The sequence below is a fragment of the Leptonychotes weddellii genome, chromosome 16 (assembly GCF_054177405.1).
Source record: "Leptonychotes weddellii isolate Sample4059 chromosome 16, ASM5417740v2, whole genome shotgun sequence".
NCBI lineage: Eukaryota > Metazoa > Chordata > Mammalia > Carnivora > Phocidae > Leptonychotes > Leptonychotes weddellii.
Window position 1 is genome coordinate 1,549,642 of NC_138384.1, and position 15,895 is coordinate 1,565,536.

Below are 15,895 nucleotides of genomic sequence, written 5' to 3' on the forward strand. Positions count from 1 at the left end.
ACAGGTCCAGCACTGATTAGGTACCCTTGGAAAATAACTCTTACCTAGCCCAACAGGATTATGTATACTTGAGGGCAACCTTAGTAAATTTAACCTTTTTTAAAAAAAAAATCTAGCCAATGACACTATGTAAGGTCATATTCATTTCTGACCCACAATTCTAGCACGTTCTAATCACACTGCATTCACACTTGCAACTAATGATGGGAGTAGACTTTAAAAGAGCTAGCATTTGGCCTCTTTACTGACAGTCTTCCCATTCCTCTCTAATCAGAAGGGCAGAAGGAAATGGTTATTCAGTGATTTTTCTCAACAATAAATTCACACATTTGATTTTACTAAACGTGTAATTTGTAAGGAGTGTGGCCCTAACTTCTGATTATATGGGCCAGGGCAAATATTTTTGGGGAAAAGCAGATTCATCAAAGTGTGTAAGAGTGCCTTTTTCTTTTACTATAAAGGACATCATTGGGATAATCAGTAATATCCGAGTTAGATCTGTGGCCGAGATAATAGAGCTGTATCAATGATAGATTTCCAATTTAGTAATTATGTTGTAATATATAAAAGAATATCCCTGTTTATAGGAAACAGCCACTTATGGATTTAAAAGTAAAGGAACATCATATCTTACACTGTTCAGGAAAAAAACACACACACACACATAAACAGAGTTGTAGAGAGGAGAGGAAATAAATCAAGTATAAAACAGGAACATGTGAGAATCCAGAAGTCTGACACAATTCTTTGTACCATTCCTGCAAATTCAAAGCCTGAAAACACCCAATTCCTACGAAGAGATGTTGAGGCTTTTTCTCCACAGCAACGCGGTGAGGATGGATGGAAGCATTCTCATTTGAAGGTGACTTTGTCATCACTAGTTCTATTTCTGAAAGGCTGCCACTGACCCTTCCTTTCCAAGGAGATTTCCCTAAAATGGACTCAAAGTTTCTGCCCCCCACTCTCTGTGCCTTCAGCAGATGAATGAGGTGGCTCAGTGGACTTCTTCCGGATGGTCCGAGTCTCCAAGTGTGCGGTTAAGAGCGTGATGGTGCCCGTGAACGGCAGCACCATCTGTAAAGTGAAGACAGCACTCTGAGCAGCCCTTGGCACCAGCTCAACTATTCCTACCATCTCACTGCTCCTGAACCCGTAACACTGCTTCATTTCTCCAACTTTCATTAGTATTTATAGTCTAGAGCTTGCAGATTCACAAACGATAGCCGAGGGGCCAAATCCTGCTGACTTTGGTAGATAAATTTTCCTGGAAAACAGCTACACCCATTCTGGCTTCCACCCTCCAAGGGCAGACAAGAGACCCCAAAGCCAAAGAGAGTCCCTTATCTGGCCCTTTACAGATAAGGCTTATTGACGTCTGCCCTAGAGCTCCCAAGTGTTTAGTGACATTTGTGGCATCTTTAGATCTTGAAACTGCCTCGAGGCTGAGGGCTCAAGAAACTCGGACCCATTACTGTGGAAGACTCATCTGGAGTTCCTGAAGGATGTGCCTGCACTGTCACAGGACGGTTCAACTGCCTCCCGGTCTCCACTGGCTCTTCTTGCCCCACCTCTCATTAACGGGATGGAGGACTTCTGATTCGTATTACAGCGGATCCACAGAAATCCCACTGAGGTAAAAGCATGCTTACTGAGTTCTTGAACGATCCCCAGGGGAACTCAAGAAGCAAGTCTAAGGGCACTTTTCATTAGCAGCCGTACTTGAAGGGAACCCCAAGCTGTAGTACTTGCTATCATCTTACACGGGTCGCCCCTTCCGTTTCCTTTCTCCTCCCTAACATAGCATGACTGCATTTTACATCAGTTTGAATTACACAAATCTAAAATAACATATTAGACCCTCACTTTGCAAAAAATGTGAGAATTAGTTGAATGTCACAAATCTTAAAAATCCATAAAATGTTTAATTATAAAACTAGAAGGCCAAGTCCCTGCAAACAGCTGCAGCAACTTTTAGCTGGTAAACAGGACACACAGCCTTCTTTGACCAATTCAGTCTAAAAACATGTGGGGAGTGAATTGCATGGCATCTTCGGGGAAGCCTCTGGAATACAAGGCAGCCTAATGCGGCACATTGCTCCTGAGGCGAATCCCCAGCTCCTGCCGACGAGAGTTCACAGGATGGTGTGGCGGCAGACAGGTGCATCCCAGCCATCTACCTGCCGACGGCATCACAGGGCTGCACCAGGGTGACGGCAGGAACCGCAGCCTGAGTCTGTCTGTCCCTGCTCTGTGAGGCTAAGACGCCTGGGGCTCTGGCCACACCGCGGACCTCAGCAAGGGAGTGCCAGCAGTACGCATACCAAGTTTTCACTGCTAGTTTCATTCAAACCCCGATCCAGTTCAGAAAGGTTCAGCTTTAATTCAAGTTATTTCATGACTTCTACCTTGTGAAAAAAAGAAAAATCACTACAGACCACAAGCAGCATTTTTTGAAGCACAGAATATAAATCTTTATTACTAAACAGTTTGTCAGTACAGGGTTCTGCCCACAGGTGCTGAGGCCCCAGCCTGATTGGCTCAACACAGTCCCGCTTCCCGGACAGCACTCCCCCCCCCCCCGCGTGGCCAGGCCTCCATCCCTACTGGGGCCTTCCGTCCAACCCCCCTTCACTTTCAGGGCTCTAGGGGTGCTCAACTCTTTTAAATGCTAATACAAAGTCATCTAGTCAATTTCCACATGTACATCCATTCCACCTACCTACTTTGTCAGCGACTGAATTAAAGCATGTTCTCATCTCTGCCTTCTCTGGCCCTTTCTCTTGGATATTATTCTTCCATCTCTTCTACACCGTAATCAATCTGACCTCATGGGGTATTCACTATTCACCACCACCACCTCTCCCCCCTCCAACGGTAATGCTCCTTACAGTCATAAAGTGAATCTCACTGTCCATCCACCAGGGAGGTAGATGCTTCAAAACATTTAATCAAATCGGACAGTTCTTGACCGTGGGTAGAAATAAAAGGTGCAGAAAATTAATTCAAAACAGGAATCAATTTCATGTGATACCACAATATTTGGGGCATACTATCTGTTTGTGGCTTAAAAAGTTAATGTTCCCATACCATTTTAAATCAAGAACATCCACACGTTTCAAGCATCGGGAGGCTCCAGGGGCTGATCCCAAGCTCCGCTTCCTCCTCTTAAAGAGAGGTACTTTGGTGCACTATGAGGATGCCACACCTCACAGCTGCCCTGGGGGTAAGGAGTCAAGAACTTCCGGGGGGGGGGGGCGGTGTCGGGGGGACAGCCCAGGCACAGTCCTGGACAATGAACAGAGCCAAAAGGCAAGGCAAAGATAGCATGAGATATTAGCTAAAGCTCTAATTTTTAACTGGTTTCACAGCCTACACAAGACAAAAGTGAAAGCAGGGGTCACTGCTGATTCTCTCGGTGATGAGCAAAATGAGCTCTAGGTACTGGGCCCCGACAAGAAAACAAGTGTAGCTTTTTAAAAGCAAACTGCAATTATGTGATCCCACTCAATACTTGCTCTCAAATTCCCTAAAACTCCTCCTCACACCCCAGAAAAGTGAACACTTCGGAATGGTTCAGAGTACTTCCAATGAACAGTCCATTATGTGATTTTGTTTTTATGACCATCACATCCATGAAGCCAGAGAATACAAGAACGATATTTATTTACCTGTTATACAGAGGACTTTTGAAAGCTTTTATCTGAGACATTCTCATTGAAAACCTGAACATGTATTTTCCTCCAAGAGCTTCTTCAAAATGAGAAAAACGTTTCTTTTTCCCAGATTTAAATAGCTGAACTGGTAAAGTTACATGCACATTTTCAAGTTAATCTTGTGGGTCATGTAAGGTATTTACTTGTACAGCTAAAGTTGTCAGGACTTACACAGGGTGGACGAAGATCATTAAGGAGAGATGATGGCTATTAAGCTACACCATTACCACAAGCTCACCCAGAACCTGTGCCTGAAGTACCCATTTGCCAATCCATAAAACAAGACTGTGGTTCTTTATCGTATTTCCTTGGCGACCATCTAGCACAGGAAGTATTTCTTCAGCGTCAAAGTGCATACACCAAACTTGGCAATGTTTTTAAATGCAAATTCTGAGTCTTTCTCTTTCAAGACCTGGATACTTTTGAGGAGCACCAGTTAAGATTTTGGCGAATGACCCTCAATTTGGGTTTTCTCATGACTGGACCATGGGTATGCATTTCTGTCTCAGTGTACCACACTGGGGTACGTGATTATCATATGTGTTATTACTGGTAATGTTAAGGTGGTATCTGTCAGGTTTTTCCACTGTGAAGTTACCATTTTTTCCCTTTGTACTTTATAAATATCTTGGGAGAGATACTTTGGGACTATGTAAATATCACAGATTGGAGGAGACTTCAGGAGACATGACAACTAAATGCAGAGTGAGATCCTGGATTAAATCCTGAAACAGAAAAAGGGTATTAATGGAAAACTTATGAAATTCACTTAGGTCTGTAGTTTAGTTAGTAGTACTGTGCCGATGTGAATTTTCTGATTTTTATAAGGATATCTGGTTATATAAGAAGTCAGCACTACCGGAAGTGGGTGACAGAAACAGGGAAGTTGTCTGAACTATTTCTGCAATTTTTCTGTAAATCTAAAATTACTTCAAAATGAAAAGTTTACAAAGCTGCAGATTCTGCTTCCACAGGCCTGGTGGGGAGCTGAGAGTTTGCCTTCCTCTCAAACACCAAGTGATGGTGAGGTCACTGGCCCATGAACCACTTCATGTGGGCCCTGCTAGGCCCTGACAGATGCAGCTGACATATTTCACTGTGCACAACTTTCAAATGCATCAGGACTACACTTTAAGTACAGTTATCACTGCTTAACTAGAGGCAATCCTTAAATCTGGCACACGAAGTGCTACCTAGTATAATGACATGGTGTGAGAAGCTGGTGTTGACAAGGCGACCTTAAGAGTCTGAAATCACAACCTTTGCTACATTTGTCTATGGTTGGCCTTCTCCAGCTGAGCTTGGCACTCCTCCAAGGCTGCGGAACCAGAACCTCCAGCAGGAACACATAACATCCGCCCACACTGCAACGCAGAGATGGCCACGGGGACAATGATCAGGCCACCCATTCCACCAACGGAAGGCATTCATTACCAAGGCCACAGGGCAGCAGGAGAGCAGAATGACAAGAACCAGAATGACAAGAACGGGCTCTGGAATTCCTGCTCACAGTGAGTAACTGGCCACAAAGGTGATCTCTGTTCATCCCATTAAGATAATTTTTAATTGCATATAATAAACCCACAAGAAAGACAGACACAGGCCAGATACTTTGCAAACTTCTGGGAGACTCAAAGGATCTAATGAGGGTAAAGGAAACCACAATGTGGAGCACACAGGAGTGGGTACAGCCAAAGGAGGGCTCTAAGCCTGTGGCAGGCCAGGACACTCAGCAGAGCATGGGCTGTGCCTGCTCACAGAAGTTGGATCCCTGCACAGAAAAGCTATACAAGAACCCTCCCTAGACCAAGTAGACTAGCCCCAAATCAAAGGAGTCTTTCTTAAGCTGTAAGACCCAGAGGAAAATTCTCTGCAATCTGGCACTCGAAGTCCCACACAGTAACAAGTTTCCAATCACTTGAGGGGAGACCCACACGTTTTCAAAACCAGTCCCACAGACTCAGCGCTCTCTGCCCATTTCCTCTTGCCTTAAACAATAATTACCAATATTTAAGGAGTATTTACCATATGAAGTATGACGCCAATATTTTTAAAAAGATGATGACAACAATGACACTAGAGGAAGTTAAGAATTCAAAGAAGAAAAGAATTGAAAAAATCCTTATTGGTATCCTCAAAATCAAGAAACTAATACATTCATAATACAAGTAGCTACCATGGAAAACAAAAACAGAATAAGCTCTTGATAATTTTCAATTGTGGAAATAAAAAATTTAAAACCAGACTGGGAGATAAATTGAAGCCCTCTCCCAAAAATGAGAATAAAGTGACAGAGGAAGAGGATAAAGATGAGATTCAGTGGGTCAATACAAGATGTCCATCATCAAAATAACAGAAAGAATAAATGCAGAAGAAATTCTCAACTGATACAAGAGAATTTCCCAGAGCTTCAGGGCAAGCCCCCAGAAGCACAGAGCATCTGCAGTGGGACTCCACATCCTAGGGCACTTTGAAAATGAAAATGTCTTAACATCAAAGAGGATCCTAAAGAGTTACCCAAAAGGAGTAAGACTACTTGCCAGAAATGAAATTGAAATGAAGAAGAAAGCCAAGATTAAAATATGGAATCCTGAACAAACTCGGATGTATAAAAAAGGAAAATATAAGAATACTTGTACTGGCCTAAGGAGTAATCAATCCATATTAGAAAAAAGAGGACTAGGGAGAAGAGGGGAAGTTAGAGAGATCTGACATTATCCTTGAGAATTTAAAACTTACATGTAAAGAGTCAATGGGAACAGAAAATGCAAAGAAAAAGACAGGCCAATACAAACAACAGAAAAAAACAAAAAGCTGTAGAAGAGAAAAAAAAGTATTAGTCATGAAGCAAACAATACTTGCTCAGTCTTAAACAATTTGAATTAACTGAACATAATGAAGAAAGGAAACAGAAAAAGCGGGATATGATACAAAGAATTAAATCATCCTATAATAACAAAGTCAACAATGTGTAAAACTAATAAAATATGACCTTACTCTTCAGGGCTATGGAGACCTCCCTGAGCGAACAACAAAAAGATGTAAGTCTTTGAGGAGTAAGACAGGGAGTGCTGCTCCTCAACCTAAGTTTTTCACTGATGCTTTACGGTGCAGATTACTTTGATTAAAATATTAGATATATGAGCTTTTTTTTAGAACACGGACCTCAGACAGATTGGGTTCAAACCCTTGGCTCAGTGTGTCTTGGGCAAGCCTCTCAACCTCTGTGGGTATCAGTCAACTCATCTACAAAATGTGACCGTCTCCACCTCACTGGGTCCCTGTGATGAGAAACACTGGAAATGATTAGCAGTCCCAGCCACAGCACATGACTCATAAATGGCAGCCATTTTTAAAAATTAAAGCCAACTGATGTTGACAGAACCCAACATCATAAGCACCTATTCTTTAACTGCAAAACAAAGGGAAAATGAAGCGGAACATAGAAAACTAATCTTGTGGGCTATTTTGGTGTTTTTCTACCCCTAGATATTTGTGGCCAGGGTGGCCCTAAAAGCTTAACGTTGAAGGGTCGGACCATCTACTTCCTGACTGCCTGTTTCCCTCACTTACCGAGGACCACTCGACTACCCCCACGTATTTTTCTGTCTCCCCAACTTCAGTTCCAAGTGTACCCTTAGAAAGGACAGGCTCCTCCCATCAACGCCTTCCCTTAGTGCTAGTTTCACCAACGCCACCGGGCCTTGGGGTGCGCTCGGGGGCAGAACAGCTAAGTCCAAAGAGAGAGCAATTAGCTGTTCCACCTGAACAGACCCTAAGCTGGGCCATGCCCGGACAGGCGAGGCACAGTCTCGATCCTTGGAAGCCCACACGTGGGAGCAGCTTTCCAGGGAGCATTCAGGTCTTCAGGGAACACTCCGCCTCCATTAAGGCAGAATCTCCAGTGCGCTCACATGGTGGAGGTGAAATGGGCATCCACTTGGGGGGGCCGAGGGGGTGCTCAAAGCAAAACCCTGAGGCCGCACTTAAAAAGGCCTAAACCAAAGAGGTGGGGGGACAAGACCGCGAACTCCTCCCTCGCGGCCCGGGACTCTCCCTAGGACCGCACCGACCCCCTCCTCTCCTCCGTGAGCCCTCGGCCAAGTCGGGGTGTGCACTCTTGCCTGCAGGTGCCCCAGGGCACACGCCGGAGCGGAGGTCTGCCTGACAGCGACCCCCGGCGCGGGCCTTGCTCGCAGTGTCGTCTCCCCGTGTTCCCGACAAGTGACAGGGGCGGCCCGCCACCGCGCGCAGCCGCGGGCGCCCGGCCCGTCCCCCCCGCCCGTCCCACCGGCGCGGCGCGCGGCCCCTCGGGGGGAGCGAAGCTGGCGCGCGGCCCGCCACCCGGAGCGCCGCCGCGGCCGGGGGGCCGCCGGGGGACGGGGGGGGGACGGGCCGCGGGGAGAAGGGGGGGAGGCTGACGGGGCGGCGGGCCCGGGGCGGAGGAGCCGCAGGAAGCGGGAAGGGGGGCCCGGGGAGCTGAGCGCGCCGCCCGGCCCGAGGGCGGCGCGCAGGGCCCCGAGGGGCGTCAGGGCCGAGAGCGGCGGGCCGTTGGCCGGCCGCGCAGGGCGTCCCGGGCGGGGGCGGCGGGCGCGGGCGCGGCGGCCGGAGGAGGGCGCAGGGAGGAGGGAGGAGGGGAGATCTCGCTCTCGCTCTCGCTCTCGCCCCGCGGGAAGGGGGAGGCGGAGACGCGACCGGCTGCGGGAGCTGCAATTACCGTGTGGGCTGCGGAATTCTCGTGGTGTTTGTCGGGGAGATGCGATAATGGCGTCCGTCCTCGCGAGAGAAGCCGCCGCTCTGCGCAGGCGCCGCGAGTCCCTCCCCGCGGCCCACCGCCCTGCATCGTCTGCGCAGGCTCCCCAAGTGGGGCGCGCCAGGCGCGGGGACGGAGCGAGGGGGCGGGGCCTGCCGCTCCAGGCCTCCCGCGCGCGCCTTCGCCCGCGCCGGCGAGCGCCGAGCATGCGCACGCGTCTTCCTGCAGCGCCACCGTTGGGGCCTCTCAGGATCTTTACTTCCCCGGCGTGAGCTCCGTCTCCTCGTTAGCCCAGTGAGAAGTCGCGTCGGTGGACCGTGAGAGGAACGCACATTTCTTCCGAGGCTGAATTAATAGGAATTAGCTCCCCGCGACGACTACATATCCCGGAGGGCCCTGCGCGAGCTGCGAGCGGTGCTTTCCGGGAATCGTAGTCCTTGCGTGTGCTCCAGGCCTGCCGGTACTTGTAGTCTCTCCGTACTCTGGTCTCCCGTCGGCGCCCGCGCCCGCAGCTGCTGGGACTTGTAGTTGGGAGGCAGGGGCCGCCGCTGGGGCCCCAGAGGGGTTCCCCCCAGTACTAGCTGGTGCTCGGGTCCCCGGCGTCTGTCGGGACAAATGTGTATTAGTGGTGTGGCGTGTTCCATGTGGAACGAGTGTGGTACGGGCATACGTAATGTGTAGGTTGTGTTCTGCATCAACATACAGTATGGATGTGTTACACGCATGTGGCGTAGGTGCGTGTTTGTTGGGACTCGTAGGGAAAAAAATCACTGGCTGTGGACAATTCCCGGAAATGTTACTCCTGTTTACTGGAGTACCGCTGTTGTTCTTCAGGTATGCTGGGATTCCCCTGCTTTTTAGTTTTCTTCTTTATACTAGTCTGTTTTTCTGAATTGTTTACAACGAGCAAGAATTCCTTCGATCATCCAAAAACAAGACTATGGAGCTATTTTCATTTGGAAAAGAAAATGCTTTACTGTTTGCGTAAGTTTCCTGCCCACTTCCCTTTTTGCCAATGATAAAAACCTGATTCAGGGCAGTGAGGAGCTGTGTGACCTTGGGCAACCTTGCTAGTTAGAGTTTCTTTCAGAATTAACACGTGGGGGATCCACTGAGGCAGGTCATTCATTGGGTTAGCTTTGCAGGAAAGCTGTCTTAAAGAAAAGATAATTCGCACTGAAATGAGAATTGTCCTGCGTAGAGATGAGGGAAAATTGCTCAACGAGGTCACACTGCTAGAAAAAGGCAAAAGCCGGGTTTGGAATTCAAAACACTCTGGTTTAGAGTGCTCATAGTGGGGAAAGGGGCGTCAGAAGCTAACCACACAAGTCCTGAGAGCTGAGTAGGGGCAAAACAGTTTCAGAGAGCCATGTCTTCTATTCCCACCTCTGCCTCAACCATAGCCAATCTAAACACTTAACTAAGAATTCTTACCCTGGACACCTAAATATCTGAGTACAAAGCAGATAAATGTAGACTGAAATTTTTCATATTATTTCAAAACATCACAAAGTCCTTGTCTGCAGCTCCGTTGCAGGTGTGGGTTGCTGGCTCCTTTCTGGCCAGGCCTTGCACACTGCTGGGCTCCAAGCTGCTGCTAAGTCATCATCAGAAATTAAGCCAATCAAAATTATAACTGTGCTTATGCCAGAGTCATGGATTTCTCTTTTTTGTTTTTGATGATTCAGATTTATTTATTTTTTATTTTGCTGCCCAGGAAGTTCAAATAGAGGAAAGTGTTACTCAGTATCAATATCTAGCTGATGAACCATGGTTTTAAAAATAATTAAATAGCTGGAAATTGGCAAAGACAACTGTCTACCAATGAAGGGTTGCTTCTTCATTGCAGAGGGCCCTCCTCCTTGCCAGTCAATTCATACAAGAATCCAGTCCAGGGGAGTCTGGGTGGTTCAGTCAGTTAAGCATCTGACTCTTGAGTTCAGCTCACGTCATGATCTCAGGGCATGCAATTGAGTCCCACATCAGGCTCCATGGAGGGTGTGGAGCCTGCTTAGGATTCTTCCTCTCCCACTCCCTCTGCCCCTTCTCTCTCTTTCTCTCTCTCTGTCTGTCTCTCTCTCTCAAAATAATAATAATAATAATAATCCAGTTCAGGTTCTGGAGTTAATGAGGCTAGTGCCATGTTAGGCTTTATGAGAAGAGAGGGAGGTGCACTCTGGCCTGAATGGCACCAGAAATGGGGGACCCCTTCCATGTGTGTGCACTGGGCATTTGCAAAGATCTCAAAGGCCCCTTCTTCAAAGCTGTGTGTTGCCCACTTCAAGCAAATCCTGGAATTCTGCAGAAAGGTCCTGTTCCTGAAGATGTCCCTAGGATAGAGAGAAGTCAATTATTCACGAAACTCCCAGGTGCCCAAGAAAAGCTTAGAAAACAGTACTGTTGTCTGCAAGAGCAGGGACATAGAGTTGGCCTGACCTGGGCTTGGAATCCAAGCTCTCCTGTGGCAAACTACACTGGTGAGGCCTTGTGAGCCTCAACTGTCTCTGGAAACTGGCATTTCAAACTCACAGCTCATGGGGATATTGGGAGGATTCAATGAAGTAGACTTTGTAAAGGGTTTAGCAGAAGGTCTGACTCAAGAAACAATCATATTACCATGTGTTATGTTGCCATGCCTTGAGCTAGGCACATATTACAATCCCTGGTCTTGGTGAAGAACATGAAGTTCAGAAAGGTTACGCAACACATCCAGGGTCACACAGCCAAAGCAGTGCTAGAGCCTTGAAGAGAAATGTTGTGAGGTATGGCGGGAAAGGTAGTTAGGATGTGGGCCGTGCAGGTTCTTGTTGGCCAAGGGACGAGTTTTGTTTTGATCCTAAAATAATGGAAAACCTTTATAAGGTTTGTGACAAGGGTAGATATGATCAAATTTGCATCTGCAAAAGTCACTCTAGCTAGAATGTTGAAAAATGAATTGGGGGGTGGGGAGGAAGGTTCCTAGGTGGATTTGGGGAGAGCACTTGAGGAGGCTGTGGCAGGGGTCCTGGCAAGAGATGATAAAGGCCTGAACTAGGGTGGTCACAGTGGAGACTGAGTGCAGAGAAGTGGATAGTATCAAGAGATATCATGGGATAAAATCAACAGGACTTGACCATAAACCCGATACGGGGGGCAGAGGTAAAGGAGAGGGGCATCTGGGATGCCACCTGGGCCTGCAAATATGGAAAACCAGATGGAAGTACCATTCCCTGAAATGGGGAACTCTAGGCACTACCAGCCACTGGCCACCACCCATGACTTTGGAGACTACCCTGAACAGTGCTCTTTGTAATTGTCCACCTAAGGGAGACATTCTGTAATTCCTCTCCTACTCCAGGACACAAAAGCACCTGCTGGCAAGAGATCAAGTTTGGGGATGAACTGGAGTCCTGGGAAATAGAGCCCATAGGATCATTCAGGGGAAATGGAAAGAAGTAGCCCTCAGCTTCCACTGTAGCCTCATCTCCCACGGGCATGGATCCCACCACAGCCACACGTTCTGGTCCATCAAGAGATCTGAGGACCAGGGAGTCTGTCAGCAATGTGGTAGAGTAGGAGGTTTCCCATCCCATCCCCCCTCAGCAACAATAATTTAAGAGCCATCTATGGCTGAAGCCCTCCTGGAGCAGCCCTGAGACCCAGCTGTAGCCACTTGTAACCATTACAGAAACAGTCCCACCCACCCAGGAACACAGAGGGAAACATACCCACCCATAATGTGATACACTACATCGATAAGATGAAAACCATATGATCATCTCAATAGAGGCAGAAAAATCATTTGACAAAATTCAACATCTTTTTTTTTAAAAAAAGATTTATTTATTTATTTGAGAGAGAGAATGAGAGACAGAGAGCACGAGAGGGAAGAGGGTCAGAGGGAGAAGCAGACCCCCTGCCGAGCAGGGAGCCCGATGCGGGACTCGATCCCGGGACTCCAGGATCATGACCTGAGCCGAAGGCAGTCGCTTAACCAACTGAGCCACCCAGGCGCCCCATCAACATCCTTTTTGATAAAAACTCTCAACATAATAAAGGCCATGTATGACAAGCTCACAGCTGACATCACACTCCATGGTGACAGGTTGAAAGGTTTAACTCTGAGATCAAAAACAAGACAAGGGTGCCCATTCCACAGAGTCCCAGAAGTCCTAGCCAGGGAAATTAGGCAAGAAAATGAAGCAAAAGTCCTCCAAATCAGAAATCAGAAAGGAAGAAGTAAATTGTCTCAGTTTGCAAATAACATGATCTTACACATAGAAAACCCTGAAGACTCCACCAAAAAAACTGTCAGAACTTACAAACAACATGTAAAAATCTATATGCTAACAAAGAATGATCTGACAAAGAAATGAGGAAAACAATCCCATTTACAATAGCATCAAAATAATAAAATAGTTAAGAATAAGTTTAACCGGGCGCCTGGGTGGCTCAGTCGTTAAGCGTCTGCCTTTGGCTCAGGTCATGATCCCAGGGTCCTGGGATCGAGCCCCGCATCGGGCTCCCTGCTCAGCGGGGAGCCTGCTTCTCCCTCTCCCACTCCCCCTGCTTGTGTTCCTGCTGTAGCTCTCTCTGTCAAATAAATAAAATCTTAAAAAAAAATAATAATAAGTTTAACCAAGGAGGTGAAAGATCTGTACACTGAAAACTATAAGACATTGATGAAAGAAACTATAGAAGACGCACACAAAAAAATGGAAAGATATCCCATGTTTATGGGTCAGAAGAATTAATATTGTTAAAATGTCCATACTGCCCAAAACAATCTACAGATTCCGTGCAATCCTTAACAAAATTCCAATGATATTTTCCACAAACATAGAAGAAACAATCCTAAAATTTGTATGGAACCTCAAAAGACCCCAAGTAGATGGAACAATCCTAAGAGAAAAGAGCAAAACTGGAGGCATCACACTTTCCGATTTCAAACTACTGTCTATCACAAAGCTATCGTAATCAAAACAGTATGTTACTGGCATAAAAACAGACAGATAGACCAATGGAACAGAATAAAGAGCCCAGAAATAAACCCATGCACATTCAGTCAACTAATCTTGAATGGGAACATCAAGAAAACACAATGAAGAAAGAACAGTCTCTTCAATAAATGGTGTTGGGGAAAATGAACATGCGCATGCAAAACAATGAAATTTGACACCCATTTTACACCATACATAAAATCAACTCCAAATGAATTAAAAACTTAAATGTAAGACCTGAAACCATAAAACTCCTAGAAGAAACCATAGGAAAAAAGCTCCTTGATATGGATCTTGGTGTTGATTTTTTGGATACGACACCAAAATCACAGGCAAAACAAAACGACCAGACAAATGTGGGACTACAACCAACTAAAAAGGTTCTCTATGGCACACTGAAAAGACATGCTAAAGAATGAGAGAAAATATTTACAAACCATACATCTGATAAGAAGTTAATATTCAAAATATATAAGGAGTTCATACAACTCAAAGCAAAAAAAGAGAGAGAGAGAGAGGTTTCAAAATGGGCAGAGGACCTGAGTAGACATTTTTCCAAAGAAGACATACAGGTACGTGATACATCACTGGTCATCAGGAAAATGCAAATCAAACCCACAAGGAGGTATCACATCCCACCTCTTTAAATGGCTGTTATCAAAAGCACAATTGATAGCCAGTGTCAGTAAGGATGGAAGAAAAGGAAGCCTCATGCATTGTTGGTGGGAATGCAAACTGGTGCAGTCATTATGGAAAATAGTATGGAAGGGTCCTCAAAAAATTAAGACAGAACCACTATCTGACCTAGCAGCCACTTCTGGGTAAATATCCAAAGGAAATGAAAACAGATGTCTGAATGCTGCAGCATTCTTCTCAATAGGAAGACATGGAAATGAGCTAAGTGTCAATCGACGGATGACGTTGTGGCATAGATAAAAAAATGGAATATTGTTCAGCCACGAGAAAGAAGGACATCCTGCCATTTGGGATAACGGGACAAACCTGGAGGGCACCATGCTGAGTGAAGTAAGCCAGGCAGACACAGATAGATAGATACTGCATAGTCTCACTTATATGTAGAACCTAAAAAAGTCAAACTTACAGAAGCAGAGAGCAGAACTGTGGTTAGCTGGGCCCGGTGGGTGGGGGAATTGGGATCTTTTGGTCACAGTGTGCAGACTTCCAGTTTTAAGTTGACTGCATTTGGGGATCTAATGTACAGCATGGGGACCACAGCCAATGGTGCCGCATTGTGTATTTGAAAGTTTCTAAGACCTCAAGTACTCTCACCACCCCTGGAAAATGGGGCGGGTAAGACCTCACGAAAGTCACCTGTGAGATCACGTGCTTTTGAACTCACCCTGACGTGCATTCCACTCCCAGCTCATGTTTCTCTGTGCGGCTCCAGACCAGTAACATGACCTTCCTGGCCTCAGTGTCCTCATCTGTAAAGTGGGACAATAGGACCTACTTTGCAGATTGTGTCTAAATTTTGAAACTGACCATGGAAAGTGCTCACCACAGCATTTGGCACAAAGGGGATGCTTACCCCGAGGGTTGTTTTTTTTTTAAACTCTGTATCTATGCCAAGGACTTGGGCACCTCTTCTACTGTGAATGAAGCATTAGCGGCCACCACTATTGCCTGCCCTGTAGGTGTCAATGCTGTGTCTAAGTCACAAAACAAACCACTGCTCCGTCTACACTTCGCAAACCTGCTTGACTGTCCCCCCCTTTTTATATTTAAATACACATCACATCAACTTTACCGTTTTAACCATTTAAATGTACAATTCAGTGGCTTTAAGTACGTTCCCAGTGTTCTGCAACCACCACCACTAACTCATTCCAGAACCTTCTCAGCCTCCCCAAAGGCAGCGCATCCCCATTATCAGTCACTCCTCAGGCCCCAGCCTCGGCAACCCCTCGTCTACTTTCCATGTCTACAGATTTGCCTGTTCCAGACATTTCATACAAATGGCCTTCTACAACATGTGGCCCCTTGAGCCCAGCCCCTTCACTCAGTGTAATGCTCTCAGGGCTCATCGATCCCTGGTGTAGCACAGGTCAGGGCTGCACGTCTTTATTATTATTAATAATAATAATAATAATAAACTGTAGTTTTGAGAGCAGTTTTCCGTTCACACCAAAGTTGATAAAAATAAGTACAGAGACGTGGCGTACGCTCCCTGCGCCTCCACACACGCGCATCCCCCAGCGGACTGGGATATTTGTGACAATTCGTGAACCTCCCGTGACGCATCGTGGTTACCTGGAGTCCAGAGTTCACCCAGAGTTCACTTGCGCTGGTGTACTTTCTTTGTGTCTTTGGCATATATTCTGTCCCAGTCCATGGCTTGTCTTCTCCTCCTCTTGACAGTGTCTTTCATAGAGCAGACATTTCTCACTTGAGTGAAGTCTGCTGACCCGTGATCTCTTTCCTGGACCGTG

General features: G+C 46.4%; 1 protein-coding gene and 1 long non-coding RNA gene across 7 annotated transcripts in view; both read right to left on the reverse strand.

The window, feature by feature from the left end:
• Positions 1 to 8,848, reverse strand: part of BANP (BTG3 associated nuclear protein) — a 127,705-nt gene extending 118,857 nt beyond the window's left edge. For 2 of the 6 annotated variants that reach the window (XM_081806249.1, XM_081806250.1), the window contains exon 1: positions 8,431 to 8,848. In XM_081806249.1, coding sequence (XP_081662375.1) covers positions 8,431 to 8,556 — 126 coding nt within the window. In that variant the 5' untranslated portion in view covers positions 8,557 to 8,848. The remainder of the gene's footprint in view (positions 1 to 8,430) is intronic. The other 4 variants (XM_081806251.1, XM_081806247.1, XM_081806252.1 and 1 more) reach the window with 2 other exon arrangements.
• Positions 1,903 to 7,985, reverse strand: LOC145717503 (uncharacterized). The gene is made up of 2 exons (XR_014140754.1): positions 7,297 to 7,985; positions 1,903 to 7,254 (listed from the first exon to the last, which is right to left on the reverse strand). It is a non-coding gene; the product is annotated as an uncharacterized LOC145717503 (long non-coding RNA).
• Positions 8,849 to 15,895: the final 7,047 nt, after the last annotated feature.